Consider the following 20,482-nt stretch of genomic DNA (forward strand, 5'->3'; position numbering starts at 1 on the left):
GGCCATGACCTTCATCCTCTCTTTTTGTGGCTTTAATGTCTGGCCATAGAGAATTCTCTAATATTGCCATTGCAAGAGCATTGTTTGGTTTTCTGCATCAAAATGGCATAATCAAATTTTACCACTATTTATTTTAAAAAGATTCAGTATAGACTGCACAAAAATTAATTTTTAGTAGTGCAATCAAAAGTGTTGGCACATACTAATACTGATCAATTTTTTGTATTCCTTACTCTTCAGGTATTATATAAACTTAATAAATTAATTTTCTGGATTCTTCTAGCTTCTCACCAATTGTTCTGGCTGAGCTTTTTCGTTTGTTAAAATAATGTAAGATCTAAAATTTCAGGAATTCATAATGTTGAAGAACTCTCAGAATTGGCATGTTACTTCTTTCACTCAGTGAAAAAAGTTTTCCTTTTAGAATATATTCTGCATGATTAGCAACTTTGCTAGCCATCAATTCAACATGAAAATTTGATACTTTTTGATGTAATTCTGTCAAAGAACTTGAACAAAATGTGGTACATTTTTGTGGAAAAAATACTTAGATTTAGGTGAGCACATCAATCCAAAAATGTTTTCACCACCCTCTTGTATTATAAAGTACTGCAATGAGCAAGTTTTATTTATTTAAAAGGTTCAGGAAATAAAATTAAAAAAAAAATACTGAAAGAAATTTACAATCCTTTATTTTTGTACACTGTTTATAGTTTTTTTTTTTTTTTTAATTTTTGTAATTCACTCGTGAAAAATTTATACATAGTGTAAAAAAAAAATTTATTCATATCATTTTTATGTTTACATTTTAAATTCATGTAATTATGTATCTTATAACAGTTTTATTTTCTTCATCAGTTTAACACACATGTTGATGACTATGCTATAATATTAAAGTTCAAAAAATCTAACAAAATTACTGTGGATAAAATTTAAGAATTATATATACAGTTTGGTTAAAACAATGAATGATTACAAAGTTTTTATTAATGTGACTGAGTCTCTTTTTACTTGATTTAAAGAATAAAAAGATGGAATTTTTATTTTGAAAGGTGTCATTTTTCTTTTTTAAGATATATATTCAAAGTCATCTTGTTGTGCAAACTTTCTTACATGGCTTTTATGTAAGAATTTACCAGAATCTTGTACTTTAAACCATAATTTTGATTTATTCATTTTTATATCATTTAGCATAAGTGATTGAAAAACATTTCTTGCTCTTTCATGATTCCATTTTATTTTTTCAAGAAAATGTTTATCATAAAATTCATCAATATTATCTATGCTAAGATGTATATTACATTCTTGTAGCGTTAGAAATATACAATTCCAAGGTGACCAATCAATATTTTTTCTAAATCTGACTGAACACAGGTTATAAATATTTGTTTTACCACTAATTGCTGATTGATCATTCCAAATATGATGTGCCAAATAATACATGCCTACCCCCTAAACAAACAAAATAAATATTACTTTAAAGATAAGGCTATCTATTACAATAAGAATAATTGATTACAGTGTAAGCAGATATAATAAATAAACACATGATTCTGGCTCTTTATAAATTAAGAAAAAAAATTAATTAAATGTATGCTAAATATAGAAGAAGACATATAGATTTGTTTTTATTTAAAGGATTTTACATGTGTATGTATTAGAGGAATTAGGAAACCCAGTATTATTTGATCAGCATCTATGTCCCAGACTGGGCGTTTTTGTACAATCAAGAGATAGAAACAGCCCCTATATGCAAAACTACTTCCTCACTATCAGTACGGAAATATTGAGTATCCAGTAACTATAGTATTCAATAAAATAAGTGACTTTATTTATATTTGCGAGGAACATACTCATTTGTATTCCAAAGCACAGATTACATTCAAACAATTCATTAAATAAGAATTTTACTAACAAAAGAAAAATATTTTTTTTATCCACTATATCTTGACTTTACTACCTTGTGAAATCATAAAAAATATCCGTTATTACTCATGCATTTCCACAAAAGCAAATAAAGTGCTATACACGTGCACGCGCGCATGCGCACACATACACACAAACCAATAATGCCTTCACTAATTTTTAATGTCATTTTTCCATTGTTTTCCAAGTTAATTAAATTATATATTTTATGTTAAAAGTTGTTTCCAACCTATGGATAAAATTAGTTTTTTCACGTTGTTGAAATTTTTTTTACAATTCAGTCTGTTTTGTTTTTAATAAAGTTAAATTTCAATATCCTGTATTCAATTTTTTTTAAAAGTAATTTATATGAACATTTTCATTATTAAATTTTCTACATTACTAATCGAAAAAAATAAAAAATAGAACTTAACTAACCATTTAACTAAGTTTTCTTACGTTAAACCCAAAAACATGTTATTTTTTACTCCCAATTTTTGTGATTTACTTCAGATATCTTTAAAACGATTGGTACAGTTCTGAGACCGATTATATAAATATTTTCAGGTCAAAACCCATAAGAAATACTTAAATTTTTCCCTTAATTTAACTTCTCAGAATTTCAGGAAGTTTTAATTTCACTGGGAGAACTGAAATCTGGGCGAAATATTTCACTAGCCGTAACTCGCTAACATAGCGTTTTCGAGCCTATGTTTATATAAACTTTTTCTGTTTTTCGCTGTAAAAATAGATTGCCGTATAATTTTGTATCATCAGTATATATATTAAATTAAAAATAGCTACATTGTATTTAATTATGAAATAATTACCTGGAAAACAAAGGCAATAGATGAGTTGCAACAGTTTTTCATTTCTGTTATGCGGACCTGACGTAATAATCTGAAATAAGGAGTGAGATCGATTCTTTCATGACCAATATTTTTTATCCATTCACATGAATGACAAATGATAAATGCTGTCATTCTGATGTGCACATTAAAATCACATGCCGGCTTAAGCTTTTTACATCGTGTACACTGATAAAGTGTAGAATCTGTTTTCGGAAATTGTGGTTTCTTATAATTTTTACTGCTCGGATTAATCTGGTATTTATGAGCATAATAAAATAATAACTGTTCAACACGTTCTCGTAAACCTACCAGTTGTTTAGCTTTCATTCCCACAGACAACAAATCACATTCTCTGTTCAGTAAACTTATTATTTCATCACTGTATTCATAAAACTTATAATTATTAATTAAATTTTTCAAATTATTTAACATATCTAATCTTTGTTCAATTGTTACATTAGTGTTTAAATATGAAGATAATATTTCTTGCAATTCCCTGGCTTGTTGAGTTTCTAAAGTATCAATGGATGATAGTGTACCTTTATTATTACAAAATATTTTAGGACGTGCTGTGTATGATATAAAATCCATTTCATGTTTACGTAAAATTTCTTTTTTTACCTGACTACGTTGTTTATCTATAACAGATAAAAATGTAATTTCTTTTTTTAATAAATCTAAATAAGCAGCTTTTCTTGATTCATTATGCTTCATTTTTTTTATTTTTTCAATCTCATTTCTCCACCATTTACCAACCATTAGATATAACAAATAAAAATCACCACGATTAATTGGAAAAGTTGTACCAAATATCAGCCTTTTGTCACCTTCTTGTGCTGTCCTGTTTATTATTTCTTGAGCCTTTCTTTCATTTTCCTGTTTTTCTTTTCTAAGTTCTTCAGCAAGTCTTTCTTTCTTTTTAGCCAGAATTCCTTTACAAAACCTTTGTAATCTTCTGACCATTATTGTGACAAAATCCATCTGTTCATACAAATTATTACCTTTAAACCGATTTGGATCAGTTGTAATAATTTTATCAGTTTCACTAGAAATATAATGATCTCTCCTCCACATTTGTGTCATTTTTGATTGCGTCGTGGTAATAGTTGCATCTTTTAAAGGAAAAACAGGTGTTTGTGTAATTCTTGAAAATAATGGTGGGAGTTCTGGATTTCGCTGTTTTGGCTTAGTTTGAGTCATTGCATGATAGTATTCGATTTTAGTTATACGATGCCGATATCCACCCAACCACTTCTTAACAAAATTTTGGTCTTCTATTTCTACAATTATATCCTTGAATCCTCCTTCATCCTTAGGGATTCTAACTGTTATTACATCAACTACTGGTATATAATGACGAAACTGACCTGGAGCAAGAATTTTGGTCGGGTCAGTCGACTGGATACCTAATTCTATAGTACCAAGAGGTTCAACACCTAATCCTGATAAAGGTAACAAATCATCACATTCGTTGTTTTCATAATTTAGTCTTATGTCACCAACATTAAGTTTAAAAATTGAAGCAAGTCTTTCTTTAATTTCAAATACTTTTGTATTAATTTTAAATGCACTTGTCATAGTTTCATTACTATCAGTTTTAAATTTAACTGTAACAATACCAACTTCAGTTTTATCAGAGCATTTACTTAATATATCTTCACTTTCTTCATCGGTCATAGATTCTGGGGTGGGCATAGCCTGTTTACATGGTACAGTTAAGCAACACGTTGTTTCACCTTCAGGTAGTTCATCTTCATAGCCTTCATTTTCTACACTTTCACTACTTTCTTCTTTATTTACTAATTCATTAAGCGCTTCTTCAGTTACTAATTCATCATGTATATCTTCTTCTTCTTCTTCTTCTTCTTCACCTACTTTGTACGATGTGTTGAATAATATTGTTTTTACCACTCTTTCAGAAGGAATTTCCTCCAGTAAGTCATGAATAGTTGCAGATTCTTCAATATTATTATCTTCAGTAATTAAGTTACCTTCTATTTTATCATCTTCGTTATATAGATTATAATCCTCCTCATATCTGAAAATCTCTTCTGATTTTTCTTCTTCACTCATTTCTATATCTTGACCATTTTCCATATTACATTAACATTTATTGATGTATATTTAATTGATTAAATTTTCCTGAAAAAAATCCATAAATTTAAAAACATTAAAAAAATCATAAAAAAATACATCACATGGTTGTAGAAATAAGTTTAAAAAAAAAATTCTCAATAACTTTTGAAAAATGTTTTACTTAAAATCTAAAACTTATGACCATTTTGACTATAAAATCAAGTTGATAAGTGAGAAAATAATAAGAATTATAAAGTAAACGAATAATAAGAAAAGATTGTAATAAAAAATAATGACAAATATTAATTAACAAAAAGTCAGTTAAGTAGTAGTAATCAATTAAGAAGCATTGTTTATTTATCAATTAGTATTTATTATTATCTCTACTGTTATTTTTTTCAATTCATTAATTTTACATTTTTGTATTATTTAAAGAATTTTTTTATTTATGCTGTATTCTATTTCCCCAGTTATCTAGTTATCTACTGATGATGAAAATTAAAAAAACCAAATGACTATCCTACTTTGAAATATTGAGTAAAAATCATTTCTTTTGAGTGTTCTGTAATTTTTCAATTTATATTTATTATAATTAAATATTTTTTCTCCCAAGTAAGTCTATTAAACTAAATAGATTTATTTAGCAGATAAATCTTATTGTTAAAAGTGTGTGAATTTTTCTTATATCTCACAGAATTAAAAAATAATTTTCCTACTGATAATTAGTACCAAATAAATAAATTTGTCATTTCAGTCATTTCATAGTAATGACAATACAAGCTGGTGTCTATGCACTCAAATGTAAGAATTAATTATTAACTCTGTTAATTTCTCATCTTCTCACTTTTTTTCACAACTGTATATATTTATACCCCGACTATTATTTTACACACACTATATATAAATTACACTTCACAATGTAGCAAGCCCTGTCAACCCTTTCACCCTTCCTCACTCTCTCACTCTCGCAATAATGGCACACTCCCTTGTTTTCAGCCACACTAACATCCCTGCCTTCACCTACATATGACACATTTTTCCAGTCAGACAGACCAGACACAAGCACGCACACGCACATGGACATACACACAGAGAGAGAGAGAGACACACACACACACACACACACACACACACACACACACACACACACACACACACACACACACACACACACACACAGACACACACACCCACACACAATTACTTATAATTTTTGATTTTTATTAAACTTCAATACTTCCACAAAACCCAATTAGTCTTTCTAACTTTCAACATAAAGAATACTGCTGATTTGTAACAACTATTTTGTAACTTTTACTCATTCATCACTGGATAGCCAGTGTGAAAGTGTATATTCTCATGTTCCCTATTAATACAAAATGAGGATTTCATTGTTCCCCTTGTATGCTTTATTTATATATAAATTTTTTTTAAATTTGATCATATTTAAACATCTATTTGTAAACCAAAAAGCAGAGAAAGTTTTATTATAACTTCTTCATTTAATATATAAAAAATTCTTATAGTAGACTGCATATAAAAATCACATATTATAATATACATAAAAAAATTTATGTCATAAAAAATCTGATATGGACATCACATGACTTCCTTGAACACCTGTTAAATTACATATACACATTCTTTATAAATTATATACATCATAATATAAATAAATTATCAACATATTATACATAAATTAATACATCAGTATTAATAATAAAAATGATGCGGGCACCAAAAGACTTTCGTGTACGGCTATGAAATTTACTTATACACATTTTTTTTTAAAATGAAAAGTACATAAAATTTTATTTCATTAATAACTTCTATTTTTTTTATTGTTATTATTGAAATATTATTTATCATACTATTTTACAATGAGATGTTAATAATTATTAATAAATCAATATATTTAAATTTAAAAAAAAAGTTAAAAGAGAGATGAAGTCTGATTCGAACCGCTGTTCCTTCCCCCTAAGATCCAAATTTTCATTAATTAAAATTTTATTTGGCTATAACTCTGGAACCAATGAAAATATGTACCACTTATGATATATTGTTGAAAAGCTCTCAATGAGGCTTAATACTGCAGTTAAAGAAAAGTCCAAAATCTAAAGTTTTTTTGGATTTTGGACATTTTTAGTTCAGTCGATTGCAATCAAAAAGGGAGGCGCACAACTAGATGTTACAGCAGTCCTAAATCCAAAATTTCAACATCCTAATCGATTTTGAGTTAGGCGAGATACATATGAACATGCATACATACATACGTACGTACAGACGTCACACCCAAAACTAGTAAAAATGGATTCAGAAAGGTCAAAATGGATATTTCCGTTGAAATCTAAAAACCGAAATTTTTTGAAGTAAAGGAAGTATCTTTACTTCATACGTGGAAGTAAAAATATAAAATTATCAAGACCTGTTCCTGGTAACACTATCCAGAACAGAGAAGATTATTTCATATATTTTCTTCACACAGTATGACATTATCAATGTTACAACTTAAATTGATCATCATTATAAGTTCTGACAATATTTACATTCTATTATTTAGAGTGATTCACACAGTATTACGGGCGCTTTCTTAGCTTATTCTACTAATGAAAATAATGAAAAAAAATTCATATAAATATGGGTCCGGAAACACTCTGTTAACGAGTTATGTCTAACGAAAGTTTTTGAGTTAAATTTCTTTTCCCAGTAATCAGGGCGATAGATTTGCCCTAATTACTGGGCAAAGAACGAAATAGAATCTAGTGAAATTCTAGAAACCCAAATTAAAGTTTAAACTTGATAAATTCTTACGGTGTTTGACCTGACAAATTGAATAAAACAAGCTCCAGAACCATATCTCAAGTTGTTTTTATATTATTCGATGTAAAAGAGAAACACTTGTCTAAGAACACCTTTTTTTTACGTTTGTATAACAAAAACTTTGTTAAATGACTAATAAGTGCGTAAAATGTATTATGAAAACTTGTCGAGAATTTAATTCTGAAAAAATTAATGTAAAATAGCCCAATGAAAAACAAACACTAGTTCGTAAAATTTTATTATTAATTTACTAACTCTTACCGTAGAAAATGTTTAAATATTACCAAATACAGAAAATGAAGGTAACATTTGATTTGCTTGACATTTCTCCCCCCACCACCCCATTCGGTCACTCTAATGCATAAGACCGAATGAATGTCTTTGCCACAAATGGCAACTGAGCCTCGAAACAGTTTAGCGACCAGTGTCCTAAATAGCTCCTAGATCTTACCTAACAGCGTGAACGGACTAAGCGCGGCGCCATACACCACCGGCTTACATGTCCCAACCGCTCACTTGTCATATATTTACTAAACTGCACCCTTGAGAAGCATAAACTTCGTCTTGGGCACAGAAATCTTTAAATATTGAATATCCAGCCCTCCACGGTCGACAAAGCCGCTTGCGCTCGATGTTCCAGCTGCGGTCGTGAATTACCACGAACTAAAAGGAGACAGTCATCGGCGAAAGCCCGGGCCATGACCCCTTCTGGGAATGTCAAGCCCAGAGATCCGTCAAATACCAGGTTCCACAGCACCGGACCGAGAACGGAACTATGCGGGCTTCCCCTGGTGACGGATTTTTCCACAGCTAGGTGCGCATTTTTAAACAGAGTCATACGATTAGACAAATAGTCACGTACTACGGCCTGCAAGGCTAGGAAACATTGCGGTATTCCAACTCATAGAGGACAGAACTCAACACTAGAAAGGAAATGCTGCCTCTATGTCTATTAAAATTGCCAAAACGTATTTACTGACGGCGCTTTCCAACTCGGCAAGAGCATTTAAGATGCAATCCTCTGTGCCAATCCCTTTCGTGAAATCATACTGGCCTCGATTTAGAGAACAGTTCACCTCAATGCTTTCCCAGAGTGGTTCCACAACCAGCCTTTCAAGCAACTTGCCGATTTCCGGCAAGAGGCTGATGGTCCGATAACTGCCGACCTCACTAGGATCCTTTCCTGGTTTTAAGAGCACCCTCACCAAAGCCTCTCTGCAACAAGTCGGGAAGCAGCCCCAGCTAAGGCACCCCGTGAACAGCCTGCCAAGCGGCTCTCTTATCAGGCAGCAGATGGTGGAATATATCCGGGTCATGTTGGTCAATCCCCGGTCCCTTTTTCAGCCCCATTCGGTTTATATCTACGGGATCCACAGCCCGTACGCCAGGGAAGGGCGTAGCCCCCGCCCTAATGCCGACCTCTGCTTCACCCTCCGGAGCATCTGAAAACAGAGTATCCAGGAACGCCTGGTAAGTCGCCACAATGTTAAAATGTGGTCACGACCACCAAACCCGCATCGAACACTTGACAACCAGTGCGATGGCTTTGGCCGGTAACATGATTTTACGAGCTGCCAGGGGCTGCGCTGCAACTCACGCATGGAGTCTTGCCATAACTTGAGTCTGGCTAACTTGATGGCATGAACATACTCATTACAGGCGCGCCGATAGATCCGCAGACGCTCAGCGCGCACTCATCAACGAAAATCCCTGTCAGGGAGCAACGCTGGTATCTTCTCCTAGCAAACCTAACTCTTGCGCGCAGCACGCTAAGGTCAGAGGACCACCACTTTTTCCCGGGTTTCTGCCTGCGTTTAACAGACGGATCCCCGGAAACAGCGGTTATGAAGGTAACATAATTGATACAATCTTAAAAAAAATAAAAATGTAATAAAGATACTTTAATAATGTTTACAGTTATGAATTACTAACGTTTCTCTCCGCAATTCTGTACGACTTCCTTAATCTATGCGGCGGCATCTGTAATAGTAGCAACAACTCATGCTTATGAATTTTTCTTTTGTACACAATACTTTTCATTCAACCAACACGCAAAAATCTGACGGTGTTAGATCAGGTGATCTTGGCGACCAGTGGCCAGGAGTGTGACCCGCCGCGGCCAGTCCATTACTTTGGAAATTGTTTAATTAAGTATATCGATACGGCATGTGAGAAGTGTGCACCATCCTGCTGAAAGTACATGCAGTATCTTGATGTTAGTAGAACATCTAATAGCCACGGAAATTGTTCCTTAAGTAATACCAAGTAAATACCAGAATTTACACGCCCTGGAAGAATGAGTAGTCCAATTAGCTGATCATAAACTAGACCACACCATACACTAACGCTAAATCGGTGTTGGAGGTTATGTTCTACTGTAGTGTGGATTGACTTCTTCCCAAGTGTGTATGTTGCGAGGGTTATTGATGCCATCCTAAGTAAACTGAGCCTCGTCAGTAAATAAAATGAACTTTTTGCAATCTGCGGTTCTCATTCAACCAGTTGCAATATTGCAAACAAAGAGTTTTTTGTAATGATGTAGGCCATTCAAGATGTCCGGATGAGGCCTGCAGCAAAGGCAAAAGCTGAGTTTATAAAACACTGATGTAGATATCTACCGGGGCATTTGCATCAGTGGCATCCCAACGAGGCCTGGCTTATTACTATGAGATGTAAAAAGTTAGAGGGCGAAAGATGACTCCCAGTAAAGACAATCAGGGCTCTGAACAGGAGGGTGGGGTGGTGTGATGCCCAGAAGTGTCACAAGGCGGATCTTCCCTACGAGGTTGGGATGCCAGAATAACATAAGTACTGGTTTTTTATTTTAATAGTTTTATTTTTATCTAATACAATACTACTTTTTATATCATTGCACTTTGTAGGAAAGTAAACATGTTTTGGATGTGTAATCCCTTTGTTTTCATACAGTAAGTGTTAATAATAAAATCAAATTTCTTAAATTTGTTTTTATTGGGCTATTCTACATAATTTTTTAATATTTAATTCTCGACAAGTTTTCAAAATAAATTTTATGCATTTAAAAGTCATTGAACAAAGTTTTTGTATTGCAAACATAATTTTATAAAGAGCAAATTATTCTGTTTTACATCATACAATATTGTAACTACTCAAGATATTGTTCTGGAACCTGTTTTATTCAATTTGTCAAGTCAAAAACCATAAATCCATAAGAAAAACCATAAGAAATTTTATTTCATTCTTTACCCAGGAATGAGAGTGAATTCTTTCACTAGCCGTAACTCGCTAACTGTGTGTTTCCAGACTCATGTTTATATTGACTTTTTTCATTATTTTCACTTACAGAATGAGCTCCGAAAGCACCAGTAAACTACGTCAATTACACTGTATAATAGAATATGTTTACTATTATTTATTTTTAGTGTAATTAAAGATTATTTTCTACTCTTTTTTATTGTACCTTCATATATAATAAGTTAATAAATAACATTTTAAAAATTCCTGAATTCTGTACATTCTTAAATTTCTAAAAAACTCTTCTTTATTAGTTTAACAAATCTATATTTACTTACAATTAAAATATCAATGCTGCATTATACTTAAAATTAATTATTAGTGTAATTTTATTATGATTAAATACTTTGTTATTTAATTTATTTGGTTTAAAGTTTGTATTTTTATTATAGTTTTCACTATAATAGACAATAACTATTTTATTTATATTCTTATTAATATAATTATATAATATACTTCCTAGGTTTATGTTTCTTGTTTTCTTCAAATGGAAGAAAACAAGAAAATCAGAATTTTCTGGTGGTGAACAACATAATTACAATTTTAATGTTCACAAACATGCTCAAATACAACAATTTCTTGCACAATATGACCAACTTTTCATTATCTATTTTGTATAATTATCTAGTATAATCTTATTTCCCATGAAATATGTAAGACGCAAATTAAATGAGGAAAAAAGGTACAATTTATTTTTAGAATTAATATATAGTTTCTGTTTATAAGAAAATTAAATTATTATAATCAAAATTTGATGAAATAATTAATGAGTAGACCCTACACACAAACATAAAGTCTCAACTCACTAACCATTGAGGCTATACATAAGTGTGTATGAAAAATACACCAACAAAATTAATATAACCTCAAATCAAGCTTATGCTGTCTGTTGTAGGCCTTAAATTGAGAACAACTCAACCATACCTCAAAAGATTTCACATGCACAACTTCAGATACACTACTACAGCATATCTAAATTTCAATGTAATTGATCTCATAGTTTTGGAGATTGTAGTCACAAATTTCATACATTGATCTATATATAAATAAGGAAATTACATTTTAAGTAAATGTTATTTTTTTACTCCTAATACCTCAAAATGTAAATAAAATTCAATTTCACCACCTCCCCCATAATCCCACCGTGTGACAAAATACCATACCATAATCATCTTTGAAAAGTCTGTAAAATGCATAAAACAAAATGTATGTTTAGTGTTAAATATAATTTAAAATTATATCTTTTACCTGTGGAATTCAATGATATAATAATGGTTAAAAATCATATGCTTTTTTCTTACTCTTCTTTTTATAACAAAAATAATTTATTTACTGGTAACACAGATGTGTTTCTGCATATAATTTTATAAAACTAACTGTTATATAAAGGTTTTCTGTAATTGAGATTTTAACTCAACTTTTTATTGGTTGTTTTCTTATATCAAAATAATTGAATCTGAAATATGTGAATAATTTTCTCAACATTTCCAATTAAAAAAAACTGAACCAAGGCTTCTTATTGCTTCTTTTATATAAAATCTAATAATTAAATCTAAAACAATCTATTTCTTGAAATTAATTATTATAAACAATAAAATAAGCAAACTACCTACAAAACTTGTTTCATAAATATATTTTTTAGTCAAGAATTAGTGTTTCAGTATAAAAATATCATTTTTTATATTTTTAATATAAAAAATAAACAATATTTATAAAATCAGCTGTCTAGTATTATCAGTAATTATAAATTAATTATAATCAATAATTATAATAATATTTAAATTAGTAAGGAGGTGACTTAAAATTAAATAATTAATTAGTAAATTAAACAAAGCAATTAGATGAGTTTAAAGAATTGTTGGAAACTTGAAAGAAAATAATGAATGAGAATACAGATGAATGCTGAACTTGGAAGCCTTAATTAATATGAGAGACTTAATGAAAAATTTATTGAATTTCAAAGCATAAATGGATGGGGCATGTATATAGACAAAATAAGAAATACTAAAGATAATTTAGAAACACTTGGAAAAAAGAAAAGTCATATCATGAGTATAATAATAAATCTGATGTTGATAGGGTTACAAAGGAACATAGATTTTGTTGATAAAGAAGCATGAAGACTGTTGTGGAGTAGGCCATATCTTAATGGACTATGGTGGCAACAAAAATAAAAGAAGTATCATTGAGAAGAATACATATATATAAATTTATTTGGATTACATTTTTTCTTTCTTTTCCTCTGTATGTTAAATAACCATATATAATATATTTTTTTCAGCCTCCACAAAGTACAGAATTAGAGAACACTCTTACCTTTACTTTATTATGTTCAAAATGTTTTCGGGCCTAAGCCCATCTTCAGTGATGTTTTTTAATAATTCTTATTTTTTTACATTTACACATTAAATTATAGCTTTTTACTTTTTTGTAAAAATTGTTTATTAATAAAAAAATGTTAAAACGTTTTATAAAGTTCTGAACAAATATTTAATCAGTCAAGATTATTGAATTAACTGTTTTTTTCTGAATTTTTAAAATGTTTTAACATTTTTTTATTAATAAGCAATTTTTACAAAGTAAGTAAAAAGCTGTAATTTAATGTGTAAATATAAAAAATTAAGAATTATTAAAAAAAATCACTGCAGATGGGCTTAAAACACTTTGACATAAAAAAGTAAAGGCAAGAGTGTTCTCTAATTCTGTACTTTGTGGAAGCTGAAAATATTATAATTTATTATATTATATATATATATACATATTGTATTTCTTTTTTTATAATCAAAAACCACCTTGAACAACCCAAGTATAGAAAATGAAATGACACTTAGCTTATTTTTTTATTTTTTATTTATTACAATAGCACTTTTGCAGGATACCACATTATCAGTTGTAGATTATAAATTGAAAGATTTAAACATTAATTTAAAAGATATTCTTTTAATTTTTATTCTAAAAAAAATTTATGTAATTTTATATAATTTATATACAACTGATGAATCCCGTGAAAGTTCTACTGGAATAAAGAAAAAAATAATATGGTAAGTGTCATTATATTTAATTTGTAATTCTGTACTTGAGTAGTTCAAGTTTGTGTTTGATTATAAAAATAAAATACAATATATTGGTTCAGAGGAATACTATGAGTCTTATAGTATTGAGTTTAGGAAAAAAATAAATTAAAAAAATATATATATACATATATTATTTTATTGAAATGTTTATGATTCATAATATTCCTCTGTACTGTTGAATTACATTTTAAATTCAATTAATATAAACAACCTAGTATAGAATATTGCGATAAGACACATCTTAACTTAATTTTATCATGAAAGTACTTTCACAGGATCCTACATCCTCAGTCATGAATGAATGCATTTAATTAAACCACATATCAAATAGACATTAAAAATACTAATATGAGCCACGCTTATAGTGTATTGTTTGTTACAATGTGCATGGTTTCTTTTAGTATTTTTAATTTTTAATATCATTTAATTAAATGAATTCAATCACAACTGAGGATGCAGGATGTCATGAAAGAACTTTCATGATAAAATTAAGGTAAGATATGTCTTATCTCAATATTCTGTTCAAGATTGTTTATAATAATCAAATTTAAAATATATATATGTATAGATGTGTATAGGAATTATATGGGATAATAGATATTATGCTTTGAAGATGAAACATTTTAGGGAAGGTCCAAAAAGTTATATTCCAGTAATTTTGTATGAATGTGAGACACTGAAAATCTTACAGTATCAGCATTTACAAAAGAACAGAATATGAGAGTAAATTGCCACGAAAGATTCTAGACTTATAAAAGGATAAGTATATATGAAGTAATGCTGACTTGCTGCTCATTTCATGGAACAACAGCTGAAAAGTAGCAATGATTTAATGTTCCTTTTGTAAAAACAGCAACTGTTACAATATAGATTTGAATGTTTTTCTGGCCTGTACTGCCAGTCCTGTAGCTGATGGTGAAAAAAAAAGAAAGTGGAATAAGTATTTATTTTATAAAGGTGATATCACTGGTGTTCTAATTAGCCTAAATTCTTAAGTATAATTTTACAGCATAAAATTAAGTAGTAGTGGTGCCTGATATTAATTTGTAAGGTGTAAAAAAGTGGTGTAGTGTGTGTTACAATTTGGAACAGATAATATTTAGTAACGGATAATATTTATTTAGTAAAATATTACTGGAACTAAGCTGATTGTGCAGCTTATTGCTTTAGATATTGTGTGTTATGTTACAGGAATTGATAAAACTATAGCATTTTTGAGAAGCAGAGATTGATGTACTACAACAATATAGTCAGCTTTGTATGTGCTCTTTTTCTCAGAGCAGTGACAGAATAGTAGCAGTGTTGTTATTTTTATACCATTGCTTATATGCAAGAACAGAAATGTTAAAGGATCACTGAACAGGGAGAAGTAATGGAACTCAAACTACTATACTAAATAAAAGAAAGATGAAGTGACAATGGCATCTGGGAAGAGAAAAGTTTAGAAATTAAGATTTCTCTATCAATAGATATGACTAGAAAGGAAAAACAATAGACAAAGTAGTAGATAAATTAGTGGAATGAGAGGATTTTAATAAGAGTAAAATTTAACTTGAGATGCGACTTATCATAACAACTGAGAAAAGAAAGAATTTTTACATTGGTCACAGGCCTATACGATCTATGTATACAGGATATGAAATAATAAATGAAAAGGTTGATAAAGGGATAGGTTTTAATGAAAGTAGGAAAACATCTGTTGGAGAAAATCAAAATAAATTTCATCTTAGATGATTGGAATCTGAAACCTCTGTTCATGAAATATAAATAATTTAAAAAAAATATGTAGTTCCTTAATAGAACATGAGAAATGAATAAACAATCTTTTTTTATGTTATTTCTTTATAAAGTAAAAAGTGCATTAAAAAGTAAAAATATATTTTAAAAATTATTTTGACTTCTTAAAAGTTTGTGCTAATTTATAAATCAACATTGTAAAAGATTTATTGACATTTTAAAAAGATTTGATAGGCTCAAAAAATAAGATTTTAAAAAAAAATGGGGAAGTGTTATTTTTTACTTTGCAGTGTATTTTTTAAAACATATAATTACTGCATAAAAGCTCTCAAAGAAAATGAAAAGCTTACTTTCTTTTATTGGGTTCTAATTAACAACACATCCTGATCTGGTGATTAATGGTGGTTTAATGTTGAAGCAGATTCAAACACACAAATGGGACACAGCTGCCTGATTGACATTGAGTCAAAAATGTACACTTTTGTTGATAGGGACTAAACTTATAACTTTTTTAAAGTATAAAAATATTTACAGTATTTTGGGATTAAATTACTTTGTCAATTGGCCTGTATTTTCAATACAACCAATGATAAATTTATGTTCTCTTAAATAAACAAGCCCTGACATATCACTACTATTATAAATTTTACCATATTGCATACTTGTGCCTGCCCAATAAAACATTTAAGAAAAGTGCAACATTCATTTATTTTTCATCAATTTACTGCTACAATTACTAATTTCAGGAAATAACTGAAGTTTATATACTTGAAAATATGCCCCAGACCCTTGCTGGGAATTAAACACAAGACCAGTTGAATAAGAAGTTAGCACTATATCAATTGGCTGGTCATTTACAACCCAGTAAAGCAGAAATTCAGCAGAAGAAAATATAACTATAAAAGGATTTAACTATAATTAAAAATAAAACCAAACTTACTTTATCTTTAATACAATATTTTTATACAATGTATACCAATAATAATTGGTTTTACAACAATCTTGCATACAAAAGAAAACAAATCAGTCAGACTTCAATATTGTACCAGTTTATACTGACTTAAGTCTGAATGTTACTTGTTTATTGAGATGGTTTTGTTGCTATGAGACATCAGCTGCTGATTATATTACTACAGCAATTATAAAAGTAACCACGCATACAATCCTAACATACGATGGCAGTACTTGGTACTATTATTATTGTGTTGACAGTACTGGTTGTTATTTGTACCATATCAATCAATAATCCAGGTAGCTTGTAAGTTCCTTTGAAATGATTTATAATATGTAGGATGGTTTAATTAACTCTACAAAAAAAGTCCACATTTAATTCTCATATTGAACAGCATTTTTCATTCATGACTTTCCTTAATTTATTTCAGCTTTAAGATATTTAAAAAATAAATTTTGAGTAAAGCAAATTTAAAAACCTAAATACAAAGAAGAAAAAAAATCTGTTATTTTGCACAACAGCTTAGGCCTTATTAATTTATTTAAAATTTAGTTCTTTTTTTGTCATCAATCTCGTAATTTATAAATACAGTAACAATTGGAATATTATTTTAATTAAAACCAATGACTAGAAAATTTGTTTTTTGTCATGAATTACACTAGTTTTGAGATCATTTATTTAAAAAATTTTAACATTAACAAAAGTAATAAATTTTTTCTTATTTTACTGTTTGTAGACAGTAATACAGTATTGTATATTTCCTATCTGTGGAAAGGATTTAATTCTTTTTTAGTAGATTTAGAAAATTGAGCTTTAGTAAAGTACTTCAGTTATTTAAAATTCTGCAGTTTTAAGTCACCTAGATTTAAATGTGAGAGGATATCAAATATCATTTCCAAACAGTTTTTCATCCATATCATTGAAACCAATTGACCAAAAAAAGTTGAAATTTTGCACAAATATTTGGCTATTTGAATGAATCCCTGCATTGGCCTGATTTTTGATCCCATCAGAAATAAGGTATCATGGTAACCATATCGTCCCCCACCCATGAGTAATAGCTAAACAGGGTGTCCCAGGAGGTGTTGGCCAATTTTAAGGACTGATTCAGGACTTCAAAATAAGCAAAAAATTTCACGTGAACAAATCCAAAATTAATCTTGCTGTTTCTGTCTGTCCACCATTTTGTGTTTTTTTTAATAAAAATTTATCTATGAACAGATTGTGACGTATTTCAATGAAATCTGCTGTTTATATACTAACTACTTCCACAAAATAAATGATTTGAAAATTTTACCTTTTTAAATTAAATAAGGTGACCTTTAAAATTTGTTAATCATCAATAATTCTGTAAATATTAGTTTTTATAAAATTATCTTTTATTACACGAAATGTTAAGCCTTTTATTGTGAACAAAATGACACCTCAAAATGTCATCAAGGGGGTCCATAACCCAAAATATTTTACTATGAATTTTGATTTTTTTCTTATACTTTTAATAATGCTTAATTTTTAAAGGTAAAATAACAATTTGATCGTGGTCAATTCAGACTCAAATTATTTTAATAAACATTTTGATTTTTTCACAACTGTACTCTAAATATTGCATAATTAAATTATTAATATTTAAATACTGTATTTGAAAAAAAAACTGTCAAAAGTAAAGCCAAGAAAGTTATGCAACTCTTTGCCAGATTTTTTTAAAAAGCTGTGCAAAGTTCTCTGTAACAAGATGACACACCTAATTATATAAGGAATGCCTGGTCTAACATAGAAGGTATTGTACAATTACCAGCTGGAATGGCAGAAGGTTGTCGGGTATACTACAGATTAGTGGTGATAGTTCAGTTGTCATTATTGATACATTAAAAAGTATTACTTAATATCAACATTCTGTACCACTTCACTTTGAATTGATAAACATATATTTTCAGGTTTAATATTAAAATGTTTAAAATTCTACAAGACAGTGTCATAACATCTTTGTCAATCAACATGTTCTGAATTAAATGTAGGAAAAATGTTCAATAATTAATTATTTAAATTGCTATAGAGAAAAAACAATTTATTCAATGAAAATGAAACTTACACTACTTTTCAACATAGTTTCTCCAGCAACATTTAGACACTTGTCTCACCATTCTGAGAGCTTTCTGATTCATGTTTCACTGAGAAATGTGGGGTCATATGTTGTCATGCAAGAGAATCACACCTTTTGAAAGAGCGTCCTGATGTTTTCACCTAATTGTGGGTCTCACTTTCTGTTGGAGCATGTTTATGTAGTACACACTGTTCACAGTATATTTTTCTTCTAAATAGTCACTAAAAATTGGGCCTTGCAATTCCCAGAAGATTGTCATCATCATTTTACCAGCTGATGCATGAATTTTAAATTTCTTTTTGGTGGGTGAATCTGAATATTTCCACTTAAGACTTTGCCATTTGGATTCGGGCTTGAAATGTTGTATCCATGTTTCTTATGTAAAAAGTCATTACCTTCCGCTTGAAACCGTTCTTTGATCTCAAAACAAATGCAAATTTGGGTGTCTTCATGGGCTTGAGTCATTTGTCTTGGAACTCATCTTGAACATATTTTGCAATAATTCGGCATGTCATGAATGATTGAATGCGCAGTTCCAACACTAATATCACAAAAACTAGCAATCTGGGAAGTTTTGACTCGCCTGTCTTTGTGAATAAGATCACTAATGCGATTTTGCAATGTAGTAGTTGAAACTTCAACTGGTCTTCCAGAGTGATGGAAATCAATCACACTTGCTTTGCCCGAATTAAACTGTTCCACCCACTTACAGACATTACTGCAGTTTAAACACTTTTCACCATACTGTTTCTTAAGTAAATTTCTGCTGATCTCAAACCTTCTGATAGCAAAAATCTTATCACTGAATATTGCTTTTCTGGCATACACATTTCAAGTGGAGCTGAGATTCTGAAATCAACAAAAGAGGTTATGTTTAGATTAATTATGTTCAAACAGCTATTTAAATGTGTTCCCAAGGTTGCCAACTTGACCCTCAAAGAGTTTTATTGTCTTTCAAAATCATTTTTACTTTACATCAATTTGTCTTGTTAATTACTGAACAAAACTTGTAGATGTCTTGATATATTTTCATATGTAATAAATTTCTATACTACGTTCCTACAGCAGTATTAGAATTGAGATTCTATGGTAAATATTATATATAATCCCATTCACCTAACAATCTCTAAAAAAATACTATGATTAAAGATTAACACAAAAAAGTTTAAAATTAAAATTATTTTAAATAAAACGCAGACTAATCATAATTTTATGCTGAAAATATTACAGTACTGTCCCAGCTCTGCTCTTTAAAAAGTCACCAGTATTATGTTGAGTCGCACCAGCAGGATGATGCAGATTTCTTGGGCAAAATTTATTATCTAGATGGTAATAGTATTCTTAGGAAGTTAATCCACTGGCCCATAACTATTCAAAAGTTACGCCACAAGAATCCAGGGGATATGCATTACAGTCCAATAATGTTTTTAAGACTGATATTTACCTTATAGGTTTTGATAAGCTGTTAGTATCATCTGTGATTACAATGTATTTGAACAATTTTACTAAATTGTTGGATTTATAGAACATTTCATTACGAACAACATAACTGAATTTTTAGGCTAACTTTTTTGTAAACATTTTATTTGATAATGAACAAATTCAAATTTTTCATTTGTTTAAATAAATAATACAAAAATGATATCAAAATTATTCTGATAGTATCATTTTTCTGAAATCTTAATCTTTTCTA

The 20,482-nt window shown here is 29.5% G+C and overlaps 1 protein-coding gene across 1 annotated transcript; it reads right to left on the reverse strand.

Moving 5' to 3' along the window:
- Positions 1 to 897: 897 nt before the first annotated feature.
- On the reverse strand, positions 898 to 19,632 carry LOC142330682 (IQ motif and ubiquitin-like domain-containing protein). Its single transcript, XM_075376129.1, has 4 exons — positions 18,778 to 19,632; positions 4,380 to 4,898; positions 2,736 to 4,295; positions 898 to 1,452 (listed from the first exon to the last, which is right to left on the reverse strand). The coding sequence occupies exons 2-4, from the start codon at positions 4,851 to 4,853 to the stop codon at positions 1,069 to 1,071; spliced, it is 2,418 nt and encodes an 805-aa protein (XP_075232244.1). The 5' UTR covers positions 4,854 to 4,898; positions 18,778 to 19,632; the 3' UTR covers positions 898 to 1,068.
- Positions 19,633 to 20,482: the final 850 nt, after the last annotated feature.

The sequence above is a fragment of the Lycorma delicatula genome, chromosome 9, assembly GCF_047948215.1.
Source record: "Lycorma delicatula isolate Av1 chromosome 9, ASM4794821v1, whole genome shotgun sequence".
Lineage (NCBI taxonomy): Eukaryota > Metazoa > Arthropoda > Insecta > Hemiptera > Fulgoridae > Lycorma > Lycorma delicatula.